Source organism: Peromyscus maniculatus, chromosome 9 (genome assembly GCF_049852395.1).
Source record: "Peromyscus maniculatus bairdii isolate BWxNUB_F1_BW_parent chromosome 9, HU_Pman_BW_mat_3.1, whole genome shotgun sequence".
NCBI lineage: Eukaryota > Metazoa > Chordata > Mammalia > Rodentia > Cricetidae > Peromyscus > Peromyscus maniculatus.
The window spans coordinates 20,948,107-20,967,751 of record NC_134860.1 but is presented as its reverse complement, the minus strand read 5'-3'; the positions used below and the strand labels follow the sequence as shown (position 1 = coordinate 20,967,751).

Here is a 19,645-nt window from a genome sequence, read left to right as displayed (position 1 = left end):
ATGGACCCAAACACTGAGGGAGGGCAGGGACCTGATGACATAGGTTCTCAAGCCCACCACAGCCAAACCTTTAATCTGTTCTTACACTTCACTTTGCTGTGCAAGAGTCAGATAACCTACAGTGAAACACATTTGCTCAATAAAATAATTACTGCAGATGCAGAAGTTATTTAAAAAGGCATAGGTAAGGCTATGGGAAAGAAGCAGTTCTATATATCAGAATGTATGGAATGTTTCAAAACAGGGATGTGTTATCTGATAGAGTTAAACAAAGCCAACAGTAAGAAAACGAAGTAGCATGCCAACATACATACATTAATAAAGAAAACAATCCCTGACTTAAAACACACAATTCTTTCCCATTATTTGTTCCTTTAACCTTAGAGCGGGGAGAATTAACCATTTGAGGTCTCAAATCACCACCATCTTTAATTACTTTCACTTAAAGAATAATGAAAAATGCATCCATTAACATCCAAAGCAAATGTTCCTGACCCCCGACATTCTCAAGGCAGGCCAGTCTGAGTGGGCTGCCTCATGCGCTCTTCTGAGCAGACCCAGACCGGGTGAGCAAATGGCTTTTTTTATATTGAGGATTTGTGCCACTTTTCCAATTCCTTCCTTCCTTCCTTCCTTCCTTCCTTCCTTCCTTCCTTCCTTCCTTCCTTCCTTCCTTCCTTCCTTCCTCCCTCCCTCCCTCCCTCCCTCCCTCCCTCCCTCCCTCCCTCCCTCCCTTCCTCCCTCCCTCCCTTTCTTGTGACAGGGTTTCTCTGTGTAAGAGCTCTGGCTATCCTGGATCTCGCGTCTGTAGACCAGGCTGGCCTCAAACTCATAGATATCTGCTTGCCTTTGCCTCCTGAGTGCTGAAATTAAAGGTGTGTGTGCCACCGCCTGGCAATTTTTTCATTTTTTTTTTTTCTACACAGGCTCATTATGTAGCTTACACTGGCTGCAAACTGGCAATCCTCCTGCTTCAGCAATCCCCGCCCCGCTCCAAGTTGAGGGTGGCAGGCATGCCCACTGTCCATCTCACTGTTTCCACTTGTGTTGTTAGTGTCCTCCACTGGCAGTGGCCAAATCACAGCTCTGGTACTTTTGTCCAATTCCCTAACGAACTTTAGACAAGTTGGGGGAAGAAAACATCTGAGATGCTGACACAGCCCATTTAACAGGGGAGAGGCTGGTTCTAGTAGAGAGGACCTCGATTTGGGAGAGTGTATGAATCAGCCCTCGGGGATCCAGGCCACCCAGAGTCAGTATCAAGTCACTGGTGCCAGCATGGTGGAGGCACGAGATCCCATTCCTAGCACTAAAATACAATGAACAGAATAAAATAATAAAAGAAACTAAAAGTACATAAGGGTGATTCCTGAGGAGGAAAACTCTAGGAGAGAGTCTTCTAAAAAGTAAACAGGAGAATTTTCATACTAAGTTCAGATCTAAAGCTTTTAACGCAAACAACGTCCAAACTGACAAAATTAGAGTATCTCTACAGGGAGAGCAATAAAAAGTGTGTAACAATAGCTAATCTGTGTGTAGATTTTCACTGAGAGGCCAGGAAAATGTGCAGAGAGAAGAGCCAAACAGACGGCCAAGGCCAGGGTCAGAAGCTGAGACCCGTCTCCATGAAGAGACCACCCATGTAAGTCACCGACAGCGCTGAATCCAGCTGAACCTGAGTCCCGAAAGCAGCAGGCTCAAGTGGAAGACAAGGACTGACCTTCAATGACGTGTCACTTAAGAAGACATTTTAAGACTTACTTATTTGTATCCTTGTGTGTGAGTGTTGCCTTGCATTGTGCATGCCTGGCAACTTTTTATCAAGTTAGAGACAGGCTGTTAACTTTCTGAACGCATGCATGGTTAACCACAAGTCTGCATTGCCCACATGACTGACAGGCATATTCGAGCAGCCACAGAAGCATTCTTCGGAATGCTGATGTAACGCTGCCCAGTCTTCCAGAGATCCTGAGAAACAGCATGTGTACTTCCCTCAGGTCAACATGCCCCTTCTGGAGGGAACAGGGTGGCTGACCCTCCATCTGCTTCTGTTCTAGTGAGAAGCCACATTCTTCACACACTGTTGGCTGAGTGCTTGCTTCTAGAATTTATCTTCCCTCTTTACATCTTTTCATATTTACTTATTTTACTTTATGTGTATGAATGTTTTGCCTATATGCATGTATATACATTTCATGTGTGCTTTTAGATCCACTGGAACTAGAGTTCGGATGGTTGTGAGCTACTATGTAGATCCTCTGCAAGAGCAGCAGATACTCTTAACTGCCGAGCCATCTCTCCAGCTGTAGAGTTTTCTTATGAAAGATATTGCTGGCCTCTAAGGCTAGATAAGCTGTGAAAACTAGCTTTCTTTCCTAACTTCTCTGATGCATCTGCCTTCTACTGTGTATGAATGTGCTCCCTTCACAGGAGCCAGTGTGAGCAAGAGAGCCAGCTGACCTCAGGACCACATAAGACAAAAGCCCCAGACCCCACACCAGCCACTGTGACAATGCTCTGAACAGAATGAGGGTGGTGTACTGGACTGAATAGTGCCCCCCATAAAGGTGTGCCCCGAACCTGCCCACAGCACAGCTGGACAGGCCGTTCTAGGTACCCGAGCCCCACAAACAATACAATTTACTTGGGGCAACACATTCAGAGGAAATGCAGAGCTCACTCAAGGGGAAACCATTCACTGTACGTTCAAGAAAAGATAAACTCAACTTTCAAAGTGTTAACTTGGCAGGAGGTTTCTCCGTAGGACACTCTCAGGCAAAAAGGCTTTGAAATGCATCTAATATTACTGATTTTTTTGATGGTGTTTTGATAGAAGGTCCTTGGTTGCCTAGGCTGGCTTTGAACTTGCTATAAAGCTCAGGACAACTTTGAACTTCAGAGCCTCCTGCCTCTACCACCCAAGTTCTAAGATTACAAGTTTGTGTTATCATGATGGACTAATATGTTTTAATTCATAATTTTTCCTGGGAATACATCTATTATGCAAAGGATACACTGGGACTTTAAACAAATTCACATACTGCTTCTTAAATGATTCTTTACCAGTGTGTCAAAACTGGGAGTCCAGCTGTTCTAATCACCGTCGGGCTCCACGTCTCTTCATTGTGAAGAGAGAGAGAAGGTAGCCAACGAGGCTGCCCACAAACAGGGAACCTGACACTTTACAAACAGCTTTTTCTCCAAATGAAAAACTGAGCTAGAGAGTGAATCCAGCTGTGAAAGACCATACTCCTGACCCTCATTCTTAAGATTTTTATAATTACAAAAGTATGAAAAACTTAAACCTTGCTCAGCATCTGTAACATCACATTCAGGCTCATTACAACCTATTTCAGCCCTTCCCTTGGTAACACCTTACATTTGTCCGCATCACACTTGATTGTACAGAATAGGACTTGAATTCAGCCTGTGGTACTCCAGAAGAAAGCAGTTCTTCACACATCAGTGGTGCCAAGGCAGCTCCATGTTGTGCTAGGCACTTTTCCTGTCTCTCATTGGTTTTGGTGTGGGTGTATTGTATTGTTTATGTGCATGCATGTGTGTGCTTGAATTACGTGGAGGCTTATCTTTTCTTGATAGCCTCCACCTTATTATTTTGAGACAGTCTCCCAGTGACCCTGAAGCTCACTGATTCAGCTAGGCTAGCTGGCCAAGGAGCCTCAGGGACCTGTCTGTTTCTACATCACCCTCCTCCAGCAAGAGAGTTTAAGGGTGTTCCACCACACCACGCTTTTAAATGTGGGTTCTTGGAATCTGAACTCAGGTGTGGGCGAAGTATTTTATTTTATTTGTATCAGCTAAGCCATCTTCCCAGGCTTCTTGTTTCTTATTTTAAACAAAGTTGGAGTCCTCAGAAGAAAGCCAGTGTCTGCAGAATCAGCTGCAGTGGCTGTCTAGAAAAGGCAAATGTATTTTGCATGCCTGCTAGGAAAGTCTACGTAATAACTAGTTGATTATATTTTTACAGGTTTTCATTTAGGTAACAGAATTGTTCCTGTTTAGTTTTTAGGTGAGGCAGGACAGGGATGAGGAAGCACAGCTCTGAAGCTGGAAAACGTGGGATTCTGCTAAAGAGCCCAGACACCTCAGTCCCTAAGCAGCTCACAAACGCTGTCATCCATGCAGATCTAGACCAGTTGAAATACTTAATCCCGCTTTATAGGCCCCAACCCACCAGAAGCCATTATCAAGTATAAAATCTCAATACTTCGTAGTAAACTTAACTATGTAATCAGAGTCAGGCAAAGACCGGCAACCAGCTAAGGCCTTGGAGACAGCCACAGAGAGAGAGAGACGGCTGGTTTAGAGCACCGTCCTTAGTGGCCTGAAACAGTGAGCTGTGGTGGAGAAGAATGGGAGGACCGCAGGAGAAGAGCTCTGGGAGCAACTGACTGCCATTTGCTCAGCCCGCTTGAGAAAATGTAGCTTTTCTTAGTGACAGGGGCCCAGCCTACCTGTCACGAGGGCGTGGTAACGAGTCGCCCTTCTCAGCTGGTATTCTGATGGAGGCCTGGGGAGATCTAAGACTGGGGCAGCTGACGTTCATTTTACTTCAGATTCATTTTTGCTTTATGTGTGTGTTTGTCCACATGTATGTATGCACACCATGTACGTGCTTGGTGCCTGGGAAACCAAAAGACAGCAAGCACTGTATCCCCTGCATTGGAGTCACAAAAGGTTACACATGGCCACGTGGGTGCTGGGAACACAACCCAGATCGTCTGCAAGAACAGCAAGTGCTCTTCTTAACTGTGGAGCCATCTCTCCAACCCCGTTATTCAATTTTGTTTTTTTTTGTTTTTTTTTTTTTTTGGTTTATCGAGACAGGGTTTCTCTGTGTAGTTTTGGTGCCTGTCCTGGATCTCACGCTGTAGACCAGGCTGACCTCGAACTCACAGAGATCCGCCTGCCTCTGCCTCCCGAGTGCTGGGATTAAAGGCGTGTATCACCACCGCCCGGCCCCGATATTCAGTTTTTAATGGAAAGGTGATGGGCGATGTGGCCTGAGCTGTTTTGCTGCTGCAGAGGGGCAGATAAGACTTCCAGGGGACTTAAAAGGGATGAGGAAGGAAGCACAGAGGGCCAGGGCGAGCCCAGACAATCTCTGCAGAATAGGACAGCCAGTCTCCACAGTTTACAGATTAGAGAAATTTCAAACATATTCAAAGTAGAAGAATAATATTAAGAACTATCACATATTTCTCATTCAGAATCAATTATTACAGTGGTGGATCTTGGTCTCTTTTATACCCTTAACCCTGCTTCCAACTTTTCTAGACTATCCAAAAATAAATTTCAGTTATCAAAAAGTTATTTGCAAACATTTCAGTCCAAGGCCTAGATTTAAAAAACAAAAACAAAACAAAACAAAACAAAACTCACATGCATGATCTTATTAGTGCCATTAAAAATTTCGGACAGTTTTCTAACGCCAAATGCTTTTTGTTCAAATTTCCACCTCCTCCCTAAGAGTCAGAAAGGTTTTAGAATTAAAAAAAATGATATCATACCAGATATATGCTTAAAGAAATAAACCCTTAACACCTGAGTGAGTCATAGCACTGTGTGGGGCCTGGTAGTGCACACCTGTCATCCTCTGGAGCCTGGGCTATGTGGGGAGATGTTATCTCAAAACCCAGGAGCAACAGCAGCAGGCCGAGAAAGGCTAACTGCACTCCACACACAAGTGTATCCCCCACTTTTCAGGTAAACAGGCTGCGGGTATTTCTAGTTACTGACTACAGGGGACCTTATCTCCTTTTTTTCCTCCTGGTCTACCTGATTAAGTATGTGGCAAAATACTCATTATTTATAGGTATGAATACCTCAACATAAGCACATTTAAAATAATATTTAAAGAAAAAGATTTCTTATAAAATTACCACTTAAGAATATAATACTTCTATTTATTCTTTGAGAATTTCATACTTGTATATAATACATACAAGTATGATCCTCTAACCCTCCCATGGTCCCCTTCCACATCCCTTCCCAACTTCATGTCCTTGTAAAAATAATCCACTGAATCTAAATAGTATTGCACACATGCACATGACTTTTATTAAACAAACACACTAAAATAAATAAACTTAAAAATGTGAGACGGGGCCTCACTATGTGACTCGGCTGTCCAGGATTCACAATCTTCTCCCAGCCTGCCCAGTGCTGAGATTACAAGCATATGCCTTTACACATGGCTCAGAACTTCTAATCTGTATGTGCAGAATAACCACTTGAGAGCAGGGTTTGAAAGTCACAGAATTCCATGAAGAGTGGCGATTCTCTTTCCTGCTCGCTGAGCAGAACTAAACCACATAAAGGACAACTTTGGGTAGTCTTCTCTCTCTACCATGTGGATTCTGGGGATTAAACTCAGGCCAGCTAGCTCAGGAGCTGGCTTAAAATTGACTTCTACTTTCTATCAAGAACAGCCTAGGGAGGACACAGAGCACTGCTCTAGCAAGACATAATGTAATTTTGTTTTTGTTTTTTGAGACAGAGTATCTCTGTGTAGCCCTGGCTGTCCTGGAACTCAGCTCTGCAGGCCAGAGCTGGCCTCAAACTCAGAGACCCAACTCTGCCTGGCTCACTGTTTTTTTTTTTTTTTTTGAAACAGGGTGGCACTATGTAACCGAGGCTGGCCTTGAAATTGCAATATTGATGCCTCAGCCTGCTGAGATTACAGGTGTACCTCACCACCCCTGGGGGCATTCTTTTCAATGGGTCAAACATGCTTGAAATAGACAACTATAGGATGAAATGATGAAGAGATCAGTACATAGTGAATCATTACATAGGTAATCATCTTTTGAGTTCATTAAATACACATCATTGATTCACACAAGATGATCTTATTTATTCATATTGTATCAAGCTTATCTCTTGATAATTCAAAGATCAGTGAGACTTAAGTTCAACTTACATTTAAGGAGAAAAAAAATCCTACAGAGGTTGAAAATAACCAGATAACAGTGAAAAAGTCCACTAAAGACTGGGGGTTGTGCTGTGTTTAAGGTAGACAACTTGCTATGAGCATCATTGAGATAGCCTGCTCATGCCTGAGGTGATCTTTCTGCTTCCACCTCCTAAATGCTGAAGTTACAGGGATGAGTTACCATGCCTTGGTGACATCTTTCTTTAAGAATCAGGGCCAGGGTGATGGTGCACCCTTGTAATCCCAGCACTTGGGAAGACAAGGAGAAGGATCAGGAGTTCAAGGTTACTCTTGGCCACATAGTGAGTTTAAAGCTGTTATTTTTTTCTGGCCTGATATTCTGACTGAACAGCAGTATTTTAAAAAAAGTGTTACTTCTTTTATGGGAATAAGGCAGGTCAGACAGGGTCTCAGTGTGTAGCTCAGGCTGCCCTTAAACTCTCAATCATTCTGCTTCAGCCTCCCAAGTGGGTGCTGAGATTATAGATGCATCCCTGGCTCAGGTCAGCATCCCTGGCTCAGGTCAGCATCCCTGGCTCAGGCCAGCATCCCTGGCTCAGAATATGTGAGATTTTGTTTTGGTCAGAGGTGAGGTTTACCTTTATAGACAATGGGTCTGTAATTTTTTGAGACACAGCAACACCCACCAAATAAACAAACAAATAAAACCCAACTAATTAACCAAAAGTTCCAACCTCCCTCTCGCTGCAGGACTTACTGACAGCCTTCTCTTTAGACAGGGGCGCATGAGTTCAGGGGACCTGTTCTGAAAGTGGGTGCTCACAGCTGATTTGGGGTAACAGGTCACAAATCATCAAAACAAAAGCAACAACAAAGAAAGCCTCCTTGCAACATCACCTCTAAGTGAAGCTGTACATGTGACAGACAGAAAGACACTGTCCGGAGCGGGCGGGTCTGCAGTAACAGTCAACTCTCTCTTGGTGTCACCTGATAGGACTTTACTATCTACCTGGTGAACTAACTGAAAACATTTCACAATGGCCTTACTCAGGAGGCAGGATTTCATGGCAATGAATAAAATACCGAGAAAAAAAAAAAAAAACAAAACCAAGTTCCATGGAGAACATGAACAAACTACTCTGGGTTCCTGTATTTTCCAGAGTAAACCCGTATATGAACACAGTCCATATAGGTGGTTTGCCCTGTAGCTAAAAGAAGGTTATCAAAAGCACATGGCCATACTCAGAGGAAGAAACAGAGCTGAGAACCTGAGTGCACAGCACAGCCGTGGGACACCATGGTGTGTCCACAGCCACGTTAGCTTCCTGGCAAGCCCTGTTTCCTGATTCAGACCCATCAGCTTTTTGCTAACAGCTTATCAGGACGCATGGCTGCTGTCACGTTGGAGGTCACATCTGTGTGGTGCTGCCTTGTCTGTCATAAGATTTTAATAGCCCACATCTCTCAAATTAACAGGTCTAGTAGGCATCTAATTAAAGATTAAGCTATTCAATTTTAATTTTTATTGTTATTTGGTAGAAGAATTTAATGCATTTTAAAATAGACTTTTCTCATTTAAAATGATTTTTCATTAATTTTTATATTTTGTTTAAAATTTTTTTGGTAAATTATGGGGGGCCTGCCCCCACCTTTCACAGGGTTCCTATGAGGAGGAGAGAGGCATAAGGAATTAATAGGTAGAAAGATAGAGGAGATGAGACAGACAGAAACACAGGATAACTTTGAGAGGACCTGGATCAAAATCCACTGGCCCCTTCTGTCTCCAAAAGGGCTTTTTATGGAAATGCCAAGGGGCAGGGCAAGGGCCCTCCCCTTGCTAGATCAAAGCATACTGCACATCCAAGTGCAGACCCTTCCAAACACCACGCACATGGTCAATCCATCCCCTTATGCAGCCCTGCTGGGTAAAGCAAGCTCAGATCTCACTAGGAAACCTCTGTGGGCTCCCACAGTAAATAATAAGTTTAAAAAAGGTAAATGAAAAGGATCAATTAAAAAAGAACACAGCTATACAGTATGGAAAGTTAAAATCAACAGTAATGAGCAGCCAGGTAGGAAGCACTAGCTGTAGCAACAGGTTCAAGGGCACCGTGCCCTTCTCAATCTGGTACCAGATCCAGGGCTACTCACCAGGGTTGCAGTCTGTGAGGAGTGAGCAGATGGACAGGAGGACTTTAGAGATGGTCAGGGCTGGACTCCAGTTGTCCTTGAGGATGTCCAGACAGATCACCCCTTGGCTGTTGATATTACAGTGATAGATTCTCGTTCGGAAGGTGACCTGAGAGAAAACACAAAGCCACTGTAAGAGGAGATGTCTGTTATTAGACAAAATCCAGGCCACTGCTTAAAGCATTCTTGTTTTTAAATTAGGTACATGAAAATAATCAATAGATTAAAAATAAAGACAATTTACAACAGAAAACCAATACTCCCAGTAGAATCAGAATACTGCTTCTGAGTATGGCTGAGGAGTTTAAGCTTGATGTGACCACAGGATGTTTATGAGCAGGAAATGGGCTCTGACTTCTGAAATGTTTCAAAAAACTTTTGGTGGTTTCTAGTTGCTTTACTTTTTACATTTAGTAGATCCAAAAACCAGAAAGCTCGAGAATAATACAATGAAGATAAATGTTCTTTAATACAGTTTGAAAACATGATTGAGGGTATGTAAATATATCACATGCCTCTTTTATACAATTTTATGTTAAAACTGTATTTATTATAATTTACAAACCTATTCCTTATTAATTTTTACATTTGAGTATACTATTAGTACAGTCTTTTCCTATGATAGTAAAATCACCATTTTACTTGTCTTAAATATAATTTGGAAAGTTATGACATAAAACTATTCTAGAGAGGAATGTGACTCAGTGGTTAAGAGCACCTCTGTTCTTGTAGAGGCCCCGGGTTTGGTTCCCAGCACTGACTGGTATGGTGGCTTACATCTGCTAGCAACTCTGGTTCTGGGGACACAATGCTCTCTTTCGGTCTCCAAGGGCACCAGGCACACACACACACGGTACACATATATGTATGTATATACAACATTTACATATATATAAAGTAAAATAAAAATCTTAATAAAACCCTTAATATTGAACTGAGCCCAGCTCAGTTTTGGCTAAGCAATAGTAAGATTTAAAGACTACTTATTATGACAACAAATTTATAAATGTTCTCAAATTTATAAATAAATCTTAGTGTTCTAAGGACCAATCTGATACCCTGAATTTAATCATTGTTCAGAAGCAGGAAAAAACACACATGACAAAGAGGCCTCTGTGGGTCTGCCACTCAATCAGGCATCCAGCATCCATTCAAACACCAGGACTTGATGTAATTTGTATGATGCCACATTCCAGCAGGGCAGAGTCAACGTGTCAAAGGTTGTTAAACACCATATGCCCATTCTCAGGCTGGATCAGGATCCAGACTAGACTATGACAGAATCATGTCAGACTACACTCAATCTCTCTCCCTAACACAGATCTCAAACATCCAGAAACCCTGAAGACAGCAGAACCAACCTTCTTCAAAACGCACAGCTGAATCAGCCAGGAAAATTCCTGGAGGCCACAACTGAAAACCCAAACCTACAGCCAGGAACAAGCAGGCAGTGTGTGTGCTGTGGCAGGTTTGTGTACAAGGAAGCGGCTGACGGGTTGCAGGCTGTCTTAATAAAATGAAAGCTTTCACTTTGACAATCTTCATGGAGAAGGCAGATGAGCTCTTAGGCCTGTATGTGGCCAGGGGGTTGAAACCAGAGCCTGTACCTCAAACAGGACACTCAGTGGCTCATCTTTCAGGAAGTGGATGCCTTGGAGGAGACAGCAAGGGAGCTGACAGTGAAAGCCTGGGTCCTAGACTGGGGAGAAGCATGGATTCTCACTATCAACAGATTCATCACACAGAAACCTACCAGAGAAGAGCTGACATGACTTCCTGACTTTTGGAGTAAGTGTGTGCCAAGCGGGGAACCCTGCATTATGACAGAATGTATCAGGAAAACAATTCTGAATTGGCTGTAGCTAAACAGCTAAAAATTATACAGTAAAAACTGGCAGATCAATGAGAAAATGACATATTTATGAACAAGGAGGGATGTTTCACTACATAACTGTCAAGTCAACCAGACCAAATATTGGGAAGAATCCTGAAAATTTAAACCCCAAATAAAATCAAGGGACTGAACAATTATAAACACTACATTTGACAATTACAGAATATTGATTCCTGTCAATCATGAATGAAACACCTGTGAACACTGGCTGTATGCTGAGGCAGAGAGCAAACCTATGGTCTCTCAAAGAAAGATACTAAAACCATAAGACAAGATCAGAATCGACACAGGAAAGAGGCCCCTCTGCCTCCGAGTCATGTTTGGAAATTGAAAAACACATTTGCAAATAATTCCCTTTTCTTGTTTCTGTTTTTTAGATAGAATATAGCTATGTAGCCCAGCCTGGCCCCAAACTATTGGTTCACATGCTCACATATGCAGTGATTATGAGATGCACCACCAAGACCAGATGCAAATAATTCTTTGATTAAAACCAGACTAAACCAAACCCAACCCCAAAAGGTTCAGCTAAATGACAACACAGAGGTTGGGCTGCCATTATAAAAATCTGTGTCTTTAGACACAACAGCAGTCAAACAGACAGGTCCATAAAATATACACATTTTAAATGCATATATTACAAAGTGAGAAACTCACTAACAAATGAGCCAAGTGTCTGACCTAGAAAACTAGAACAGGGGATAAGCAGCATAAAAGAATGAAGAGATGAACAGAAGTTAATCAATACAAAACACCCATTAAAATGTCCTCGGAGAAGTCAGACTGTTCATCCCCAATGAACAGACTGTTTTTTTTTTTTTTACAATCCACTGTAAATGGAGTGGATTATGCATGTGTGACATGAAAACACCCTATCAAGTATTAATTAATTACTCTGAGTTAGTTCTCAAAACACCTCAGTGAGGCAAGTATCAAAGTTACGGATACTGAGGCTGATCTCTGCAGCGCAGCCTTGGTGATTCTGCCGTCCCCCAACACTTTAATTCTGGGATGCTTGTAAACTCTGCTGTAAGAAATAATACTGAGAGACCACATGCATTCTTGTCCAGCTTCCTATTATGGCTGTATCTTTCAGAAGCATCATACATTGCAGAAACAGACATTTATGCAGTCCCCTAATTCCTGGGTCTTTTTTTTCTTTTTCTTTTTCTTTCTTTCTTTCTTTCTTTTTTTTTTTTTTTTGAGACAGGGTTTCTCCATGTAGTTTTGGTGCCTGTCCTGGATCTTGCTCTATAGACCAGGCTGGCCTTGAACTCACAGAGATCCGCTTGGCTCTGCCTCCCGAGTGCTGGGATTAAAGGCATATGCCACTGCTGCCCAGCCAAGAAGTTTAGGAAATCTGGGATAAGTGTTTTCCACAAATGAGTTTTTGTGGATTGGGATAAGTTTCCCAATAACATAATTGTGTGTAGGTTAAGTAATTGTCAAGTGACAAACCATGGGTGGAAATGACCCCGTGCCCAGGCCAAGCAGGTGCTCAAAGAAGTGCTTACACAGGCCCAGCACTAATTTGCAGAGACATGCACACTGCGCATCAAAGGACACAGAACATCTCTCTTTCCACCGGCAGCAGCGGCCCCACACCAGACACTGCAACGGTTACTCCTGAGCACAACTGACACCAATCCATGGGCTGTGTTACGACAATGACGCTTATGTTATAACCAGTACTGTGCAGAAGACAGCGAAGCAGATGTCCAATAAACCTACAACTCATAGGCAAGCTGATTTCTTTTTGCTTTTTAAGTGCAAAGTGTCAAATACATAATAATCATTAGGAAACCTAATATCTGAGAAAATGACTCTATGCCAGATATAATAAATGACTGACATATATCATCTGCTGTTAAAACAACGGCAGAAACAAAAATAGAAGGAGTTGCCCTGTTTTCTATTTGTTTACATTTTCACAGGTCTCACACCACCCAGGCCACTCCGTAAGACACAGCACATTTACAGATTAATGTAAATTGGAAGGAATATACGGGATCCCTTCACCTTTCAGGAAAAAATTACTAAGTTTTATGTTTGTAGACACATTGGGTGGCAGTTATTTATCCTGAGATTAACAATCCAATCATATAAAGCATAACACAAAATATTTGTAAAAACTGGCTAGAAGTGATGATTCATCTTTTATATAGCCCACAGCAGTATAAAAGTAAAATATATTTTAAGATAATTTAAAATAAAACAATGACTGATGTGCTAACAATATGGCAAATTTATGGCAATTACAGAATCGGCCTGATGCCTGCACTCTTGGTGAATGCTTACATAACATACCAAAGACACTATTTTGTGGAGGAGGGGCTTGAGACAGGCTCTCATTTTGTAGCTCTGGCTGGCCTGGAACTTGCCATGAAAACCAGGCTGGCCTGGAACTCAAAGAAATCCACATGGCTCTGCCTCTGGAATGTTAGGATTAAAGGCGTGAGCCCCTGCATCCAGCTCAAAAGGCACTTTTTTTTTGGGGGGGGAGAGGTAGACAGCTTTAAGAACTGAGTGTTTCTGTGTCTGTGAGGAGCAGAGTGGTACTGTCTTATATTTACGGCATGAAGTTTAAAAGTGTGTGTTCATCATGAAGAGCTGTAACCAAAAACAGTACAAATGAAAAACAGTCAAAACTGTGAAATGTTTATGGTTCCAAGCTACTTGCATTTATTATTCAATTTAATTTTCAGTCACCAAAATCTCATTATTACTCTCATTTTACAGAGTAAGAAACTGGAATACAAGCTTGGAGCAACTCAACTAAGTGCTCATCACTGAGTCAAGTCTAATATGAGTAAAGTTACAGAGAGGAAGGAAAACAAACATTAACCTCCCAATTTTAAACCATGGCAGTAAAAAGGGAATGAGGCAATTACATGAATTCTAGTCTCAACAGTTCAGCTTTAGCTAGGAAAGCTGATGATACAGTGTCTCAACAGCTCTTCTGGACTGAGCTCTGATGAGGCAGGAGGCTGTGAAGAGACCATAAGAAACGATGCAGGGTAGCACTAACGTGATTAGCATTCCTACACTGAGCTGGTACCTCTGGGCTTACAGGAAGTGAGAACTGTCACCTATCAACTGCCCTATCCTGGGACAGTTTTAATGACAGTATTTAGAGCAGCCTAGCCTGTAAGAGTCTGTGGAGAACACACACAGCAAGCTGGCTGACACTGAACGCTCACTAGCATGCGCAGCCAGGGAGGCAGCTTTACCAGAGAAGGGAAGGAAGGGCACGCTCAACGTCTGTGAACCTGAGGGTTTTAATTTGGTGATTAATGTGGGGTGAGAGTACAACTTAGACCCCACAGCAGAAACAGTGACCTTAGAGGGCTTCTCTACGAAGGGGTACACTGGCTAAGAAAACCTGAACACTGGGTCACGAGAAGAAACTCTGGCTTCCCCACGCTAGCTGAGGCCGTGGCGGCTGTCAAGCATCATGCCTGACACACCTGCCTTGAGGAGTCCGGCTGCTCAGCGTGTCTGTGAGATGGGGCGGAAGGCTGCGCAGGAGTGAGCAGTGGGGCTTAATTGGCTCAGGGAAGCAAACTAGTGAAAGTCCAGGCCCGGGGTCTGCAGGGCCATTATAGACATTCCTCCTCCTTAACCAGCCTCTCAAGGAACTGCTCCTTTGTGGTAGATGCCACTAACTCATCTTTTCAAAATGGTGTCTGTAATAGTTTCTATTGATGCAATAAAATACCATGACCAAGACGACTTATTTTTAAAAAGTGTGTAACTGGGCTTACGGTTTAGAGGGTTTGAGTCTGTGACGGCCGAGTGAAGGCGTGACAGAAGAACAGCTGAGAGCTCACCTCTCAAACCACACACAGGAAGCACAAAGAACTAACTTGAAATGGGCTGAGTCTTTTGAAACCTTCAAGCCAGTTAGTTCCCCCCCGTGGCACACCTTCCAACAAGGCCATACCTCCTAATCCTTCCCAGTTCAACCAACTGGGGACAAATTCAAACATAGGAGCCTACTGGGGCTCCTGTCACCCACTGTCATCCACACCACCATATTATCTTAATGACCAGCAGCATGCAAACTTTTGTATACTACCAGATGATCAAACCAAGAAACTAAGAGAAGGAGAAGAAAGAAGTGTGCACGGGAGAAATGGGGGGCGGTGGGGGGGGACTGACAATTCACAACTGAGCTCTGGGACTGAATGAAAATCTGACTGTGGACATGGCCACTTCATCTCTGGGCAGCTGCTGGGCTGAGACGATGAGAGGAGGAGAGAGGCACAGACCACAGTGAGCCAGACAAGCACAGGACTCAGGTCAAGGCTCCATGTGCAGAGGATACGCTTCTCTACTCCCATACTCCACAGCGCGGGTCAGCTGGCTCCGAGATTACACCAGGACCCCAACTGCTTCCCACACACCTCTCTGTGCCCCCTCGCAATGAACCACGAGTGGAACAACTTTAGTATGAGACATTGTACCACACTCAAGAGCACACACATCCTTGCTAGCTTGCCCTCAGCTAGTTTTCTTCACTCTTAGAGAGTTCAGGACCTCCGACTACAGAAGGATGCCACCCACAACCGACTGGGTCTTCCCATGGTAATCAGTCAAGACAACCCCTGTACATGGCCACAGGCCAACGTGCTCTAGCTGAGTCATCATTAGACTTCTCCTAGGTGATTCTAGGTGATTCTTGTCAAGGTGGCTGAACAGCAGTTGTTTCCCGTTTACGTGCCCACACCTACATTTCTTTGAAGCTAAAGTCTCTTCCTCTCATAGATGTAGTGGGTAGCCATTCCAGTTTGGATCTGGAAGCTCCAACCCCCATTGAGACTCTGGCAACTGTCACGCCTACGAGGCGGGGCGAGGGGAGGTGCTGGAAACCTAGGAGCTGGATGGGCAAGCGCTCGCTCTGGGCGCGCTCTCTGCGCCTGGACCCTGGATGGTGGAGATTGATTGTGCAGAGCTCCAGAGAACACCGCTGGATTGCTATACGCCTTCCCCAGACCCCCGCGACCTATCCATTCTTTCATTTGTGAGTCATCCACTAAATAAATCTTACTTTTAACTACGTGGAGTGGCCTTTATAATTTTCCCCAATACATAGTCTCCTCTTGTCTGAAGTTATTTCTCTCATCTTTATCTCCACCTTCTGGGTTATCTTGCTCCATTAACATCCTAGGAATCCTACAGCCTGCCTTTGAATTTAACTTTTTCTGTTTCCCAGTATTTTCTATAAGACTACTGTCCTAAAAATAGGTTACATTTCCCCAAGGCTGTATGCATGCCCCCATCTCTTGCACACACATAAAGCAAATGTTTTTTTTTTTTTAAAGGAGAAAAGGAGGAGTGAGGAGGAGGTGGTGGGATGAGGCAAACTGTGATGGCTGAGAGTTGGAAAAACACACACTCCATTTCCTAGCGGGTCACCCTGCTGAGTCTTGTACCCCTAAGAGAAATCTTAAGTCCTATCTTAAACACACGCCAGGCTGCTTTCCCCCTTCCCTGTAATTTGTAACATTCATCTTTGTATTGTAGGAAACCGGCTGCTGCAGCGTAACAACAAATATTACCTCTGAAAGCAAACAATTGCACGGTACGAGGCTTTTACACACGACGTCGGCTTCACTTTACAAAGCCCAGAGCTGTGTGCTGGCTAAATAAGGATCTTGGAAGTGAATTTTTGTAGACAGGCAAGCAGCGATGTTTATTTACTAGAGAATAACTTTATGTAAGAATTCATATAAACAGTTTATATACGATACTGATTTTTATTGCCTCCAGGGAAGACTAGAATGCCAACATGTTTTTGTTTGATAAATAAATTAACTAGAAAAATATAAAATATTTATATTTGCAAAGAGGCCATAAATACTCTAATTAGAAATGACAACAACCCATTAAGAACAGCGCTCAGGCTGACGGTGCCTTTTTTTTTTTTTTTTTTTTTGGTTTTTTTTTTTTGGTTTTTTTTTTTTTGGTTTTTTTGAGACAGGGTTTCTCTGTGTAGCTTTGCGCCTTTCCTGGAACTCACTTGGTAGCCCAGGCTGGCCTCGAACTCACACAAAGATCCGCCTGCCTCTGCCTCCCGAGTGCTGGGATTAAAGGCGTGCGCCACCACCGCCCGGCTGACGGTGCCTTTTTTGAGGGGTGATGGTTAGAGGCATCAATTGACAGCTCCAGTAAGTTCTTAAAGGAAACTGTGTTTTGTTCCTCAACTTTTGATTTAAGTTAGGGCGAATTTGTGGTTAACATTTTAGTTAGTAGAGAATACAGGCATCTTAAACATTAATTAAAGCACTGGTTAAGTGTCTCAGACATTCTATGAGTTGGAAGATGTAGGACTTACAGATCCCACAGGAATGCCACACATCACTACACTGTATGTACTTTAAATAAAGTACAACAAGCTTCTCTTCCCAGGAGAGTCCTGTGCTCTTATTCTGACAATATTAGAAAAATACAATTTTTCAGAGGCTTGGATGGTCAATGTTTGTTATTTTCTTCTCTCTCTCTCTTGGGTTAGCATTATTTACTGACATATGGGTTAAAGAACAAAGAAATCAACCTCTTGTTTGTAATAAATAATAAGTATATCAGAACAATACAGAGAGAACGTTCACTATCACACTAATAAGTCCTAAGGTTGCAATAAGGCTAGACATGTTAATGGTCTCACAACGGCACCGACAGATGGCCTCACTTTCTTGGATGTTCTAAGACTAAATTAGCAAGATTCTTTTCCCAAGCCTGTGCTTAAAAGCTGTATCATTACTTTAGAGGCATATGACAGAGCAGTTCTGGTCTGACTAGAAGTAATTGTATTTCCCTTTAACAATGAAAATCATCTTATGATAGAGCAACTCAGGAACTCACGGTGCTGACACCCCTCTCCTCAACGCTCTCCCCAGCATCTGCAGCCCCTGCTCCTTTCCTGCATGGTGATCAGCACTCAGAAATTCCCCATGTCCAGATGCACTGGAGAGAGACCTTTGACTCTCCGGGGAATCTCACTGTTGAGGTTAATCTCTGCACCTGGAAAGGTCTCTTCCCACTGCCATACCCATTGGTGCCTCACTGGGACTCTGGGACAATGATACGACATAACATATCTGACAGGGTGTCTCAAAGGCTAGTGAGCACACCACTAGAGCATTGCACCTGCTCTGGTCATCGAGAAGACAAATGCTGTGAAGAGTGACAGATTGATGATCAAAATGGATGGGACTGAAAATCAACCTAAACTTGGTGCACTGCCATCCTGGGGGTGTCCCCAGCTGTCTGCAAAGATGATGCCATGGAAAGGGGGTGCACTGATGACCTAGCTGGCAGCTCCAAAGTTATCCTGTCAGTTCTTGCTTTCAAAATGTTCAACAGTGGTTCTCAAGCTGGCAACGAGTTGGCCATGAAAATGTTCATGATCCCGAATAGGTATATTCAGCTTCCAGGAAACCATGAGCACTGGAGCAGATGTTTATCACAACCTTAAGAATGCCATCAAGGAATATGGGGAAGATGTCACCCATGTGGGTGGCATGATGAAGGTGGGTGTCACCCTATGTGGTGATATTTTATTTGTGCTGAAATGTGATATTTTATTTGTATGTTAATAAATAAAGTTTGTCTGGAGATCAGAAGTCATAGTCAGCTATAAGCAGAAGTCAGGAGGTGGAGGCACACGCCCTTAATCTGATCACATGGCAGGTAGAGTCTCTGTGTGTTCAAGGACACAGCTAAGCATGGTGATACATGCCTTTAATCCCAGTACCAACCATAGAGACCTGGAGGTCTGTATAGACAGGTAATGACAAGGAAGTCATGTGGCTGGGCTTAGAACCAATGAGAAGGCAGAACAGGAAGGCAATAAAGGTGCAGGTTATACAGAAAGCTACAGTGATGTAGTGAGCTAATGTTAGTTGGAGGCTATTGCTCTGATCTCTATGGCTTGCAACTCTGTATTTGGCTCCGTGTTTCTTATTTAATAAGACTGTTTAGAAATTCGTCTATAACCCTAACTGAAACATCCTGGGAACAAAGGAGCTCTGGGGCTGCTGAAGATCGCAAAATGCCAGCCAGCTACACCAGGTTGTATCAGCAAGGATGTAGAGTCTTCAGAGACAGCAAATGTGACTTGGACTTCAAGATTCCTGATGAAGCCAGCCAGCAGGTCCATCTCTCTGGCCTGTCTGGCTGACCTGTATAAGTTATCACATGGAAGTATGCAGTGGTGTCCACTGAAGGCCCCTTTGAACAGGATGACTGGGAAGCCCGGCAGAAGTCCACAGCTATTACAGGCATCCAAATGGTTGAGGATGATCTCATGGCGACCAACCCTAAGCAGACTGCCAAGGCTGTGGGTGAGAAGTCCTGCTACTGCCCCTGCTCAAAGTGAGCAAGATTGGCTCTCTGACTCAGTCTCTGAAGGCTTGCAAGCTGTCCCAGTCAATGGTTGGGGCATCATGACGTTCCTTCATTGCTGACCTGGTGGTGAGCACATCAAGCACTGGACACATCAAGACTGGTGCACATGCCTTGCCAATACAAGTATCAGGCCAAGTACCATCAGATTCTCAAAACTGAGGAGGAGCTCGGCATGAAGGCTAAGTTTGCCAGCAGGTCCTTCAGAAATCCTCTGGCCAAATAAACCATGGGCTGGC

The 19,645-nt window shown here is 43.4% G+C and overlaps 1 protein-coding gene and 1 pseudogene across 3 annotated transcripts in view; one reads left to right on the top strand and one right to left on the bottom strand.

The window, feature by feature from the left end:
- The window catches only part of Ube2e2 (ubiquitin conjugating enzyme E2 E2), a 309,277-nt gene that overhangs the window by 35,790 nt on the left and 253,842 nt on the right, over nt 1–19,645 (bottom strand). For all 3 annotated transcript variants that reach the window (XM_006975115.4, XM_076544451.1, XM_076544450.1), the window contains one exon: nt 9,068–9,215. In XM_006975115.4, coding sequence (XP_006975177.1) covers nt 9,068–9,215 — 148 coding nt within the window. The remainder of the gene's footprint in view (nt 1–9,067; nt 9,216–19,645) is intronic.
- Nucleotides 15,426–19,380, top strand: LOC143267457 (alpha-enolase pseudogene; annotated as a pseudogene).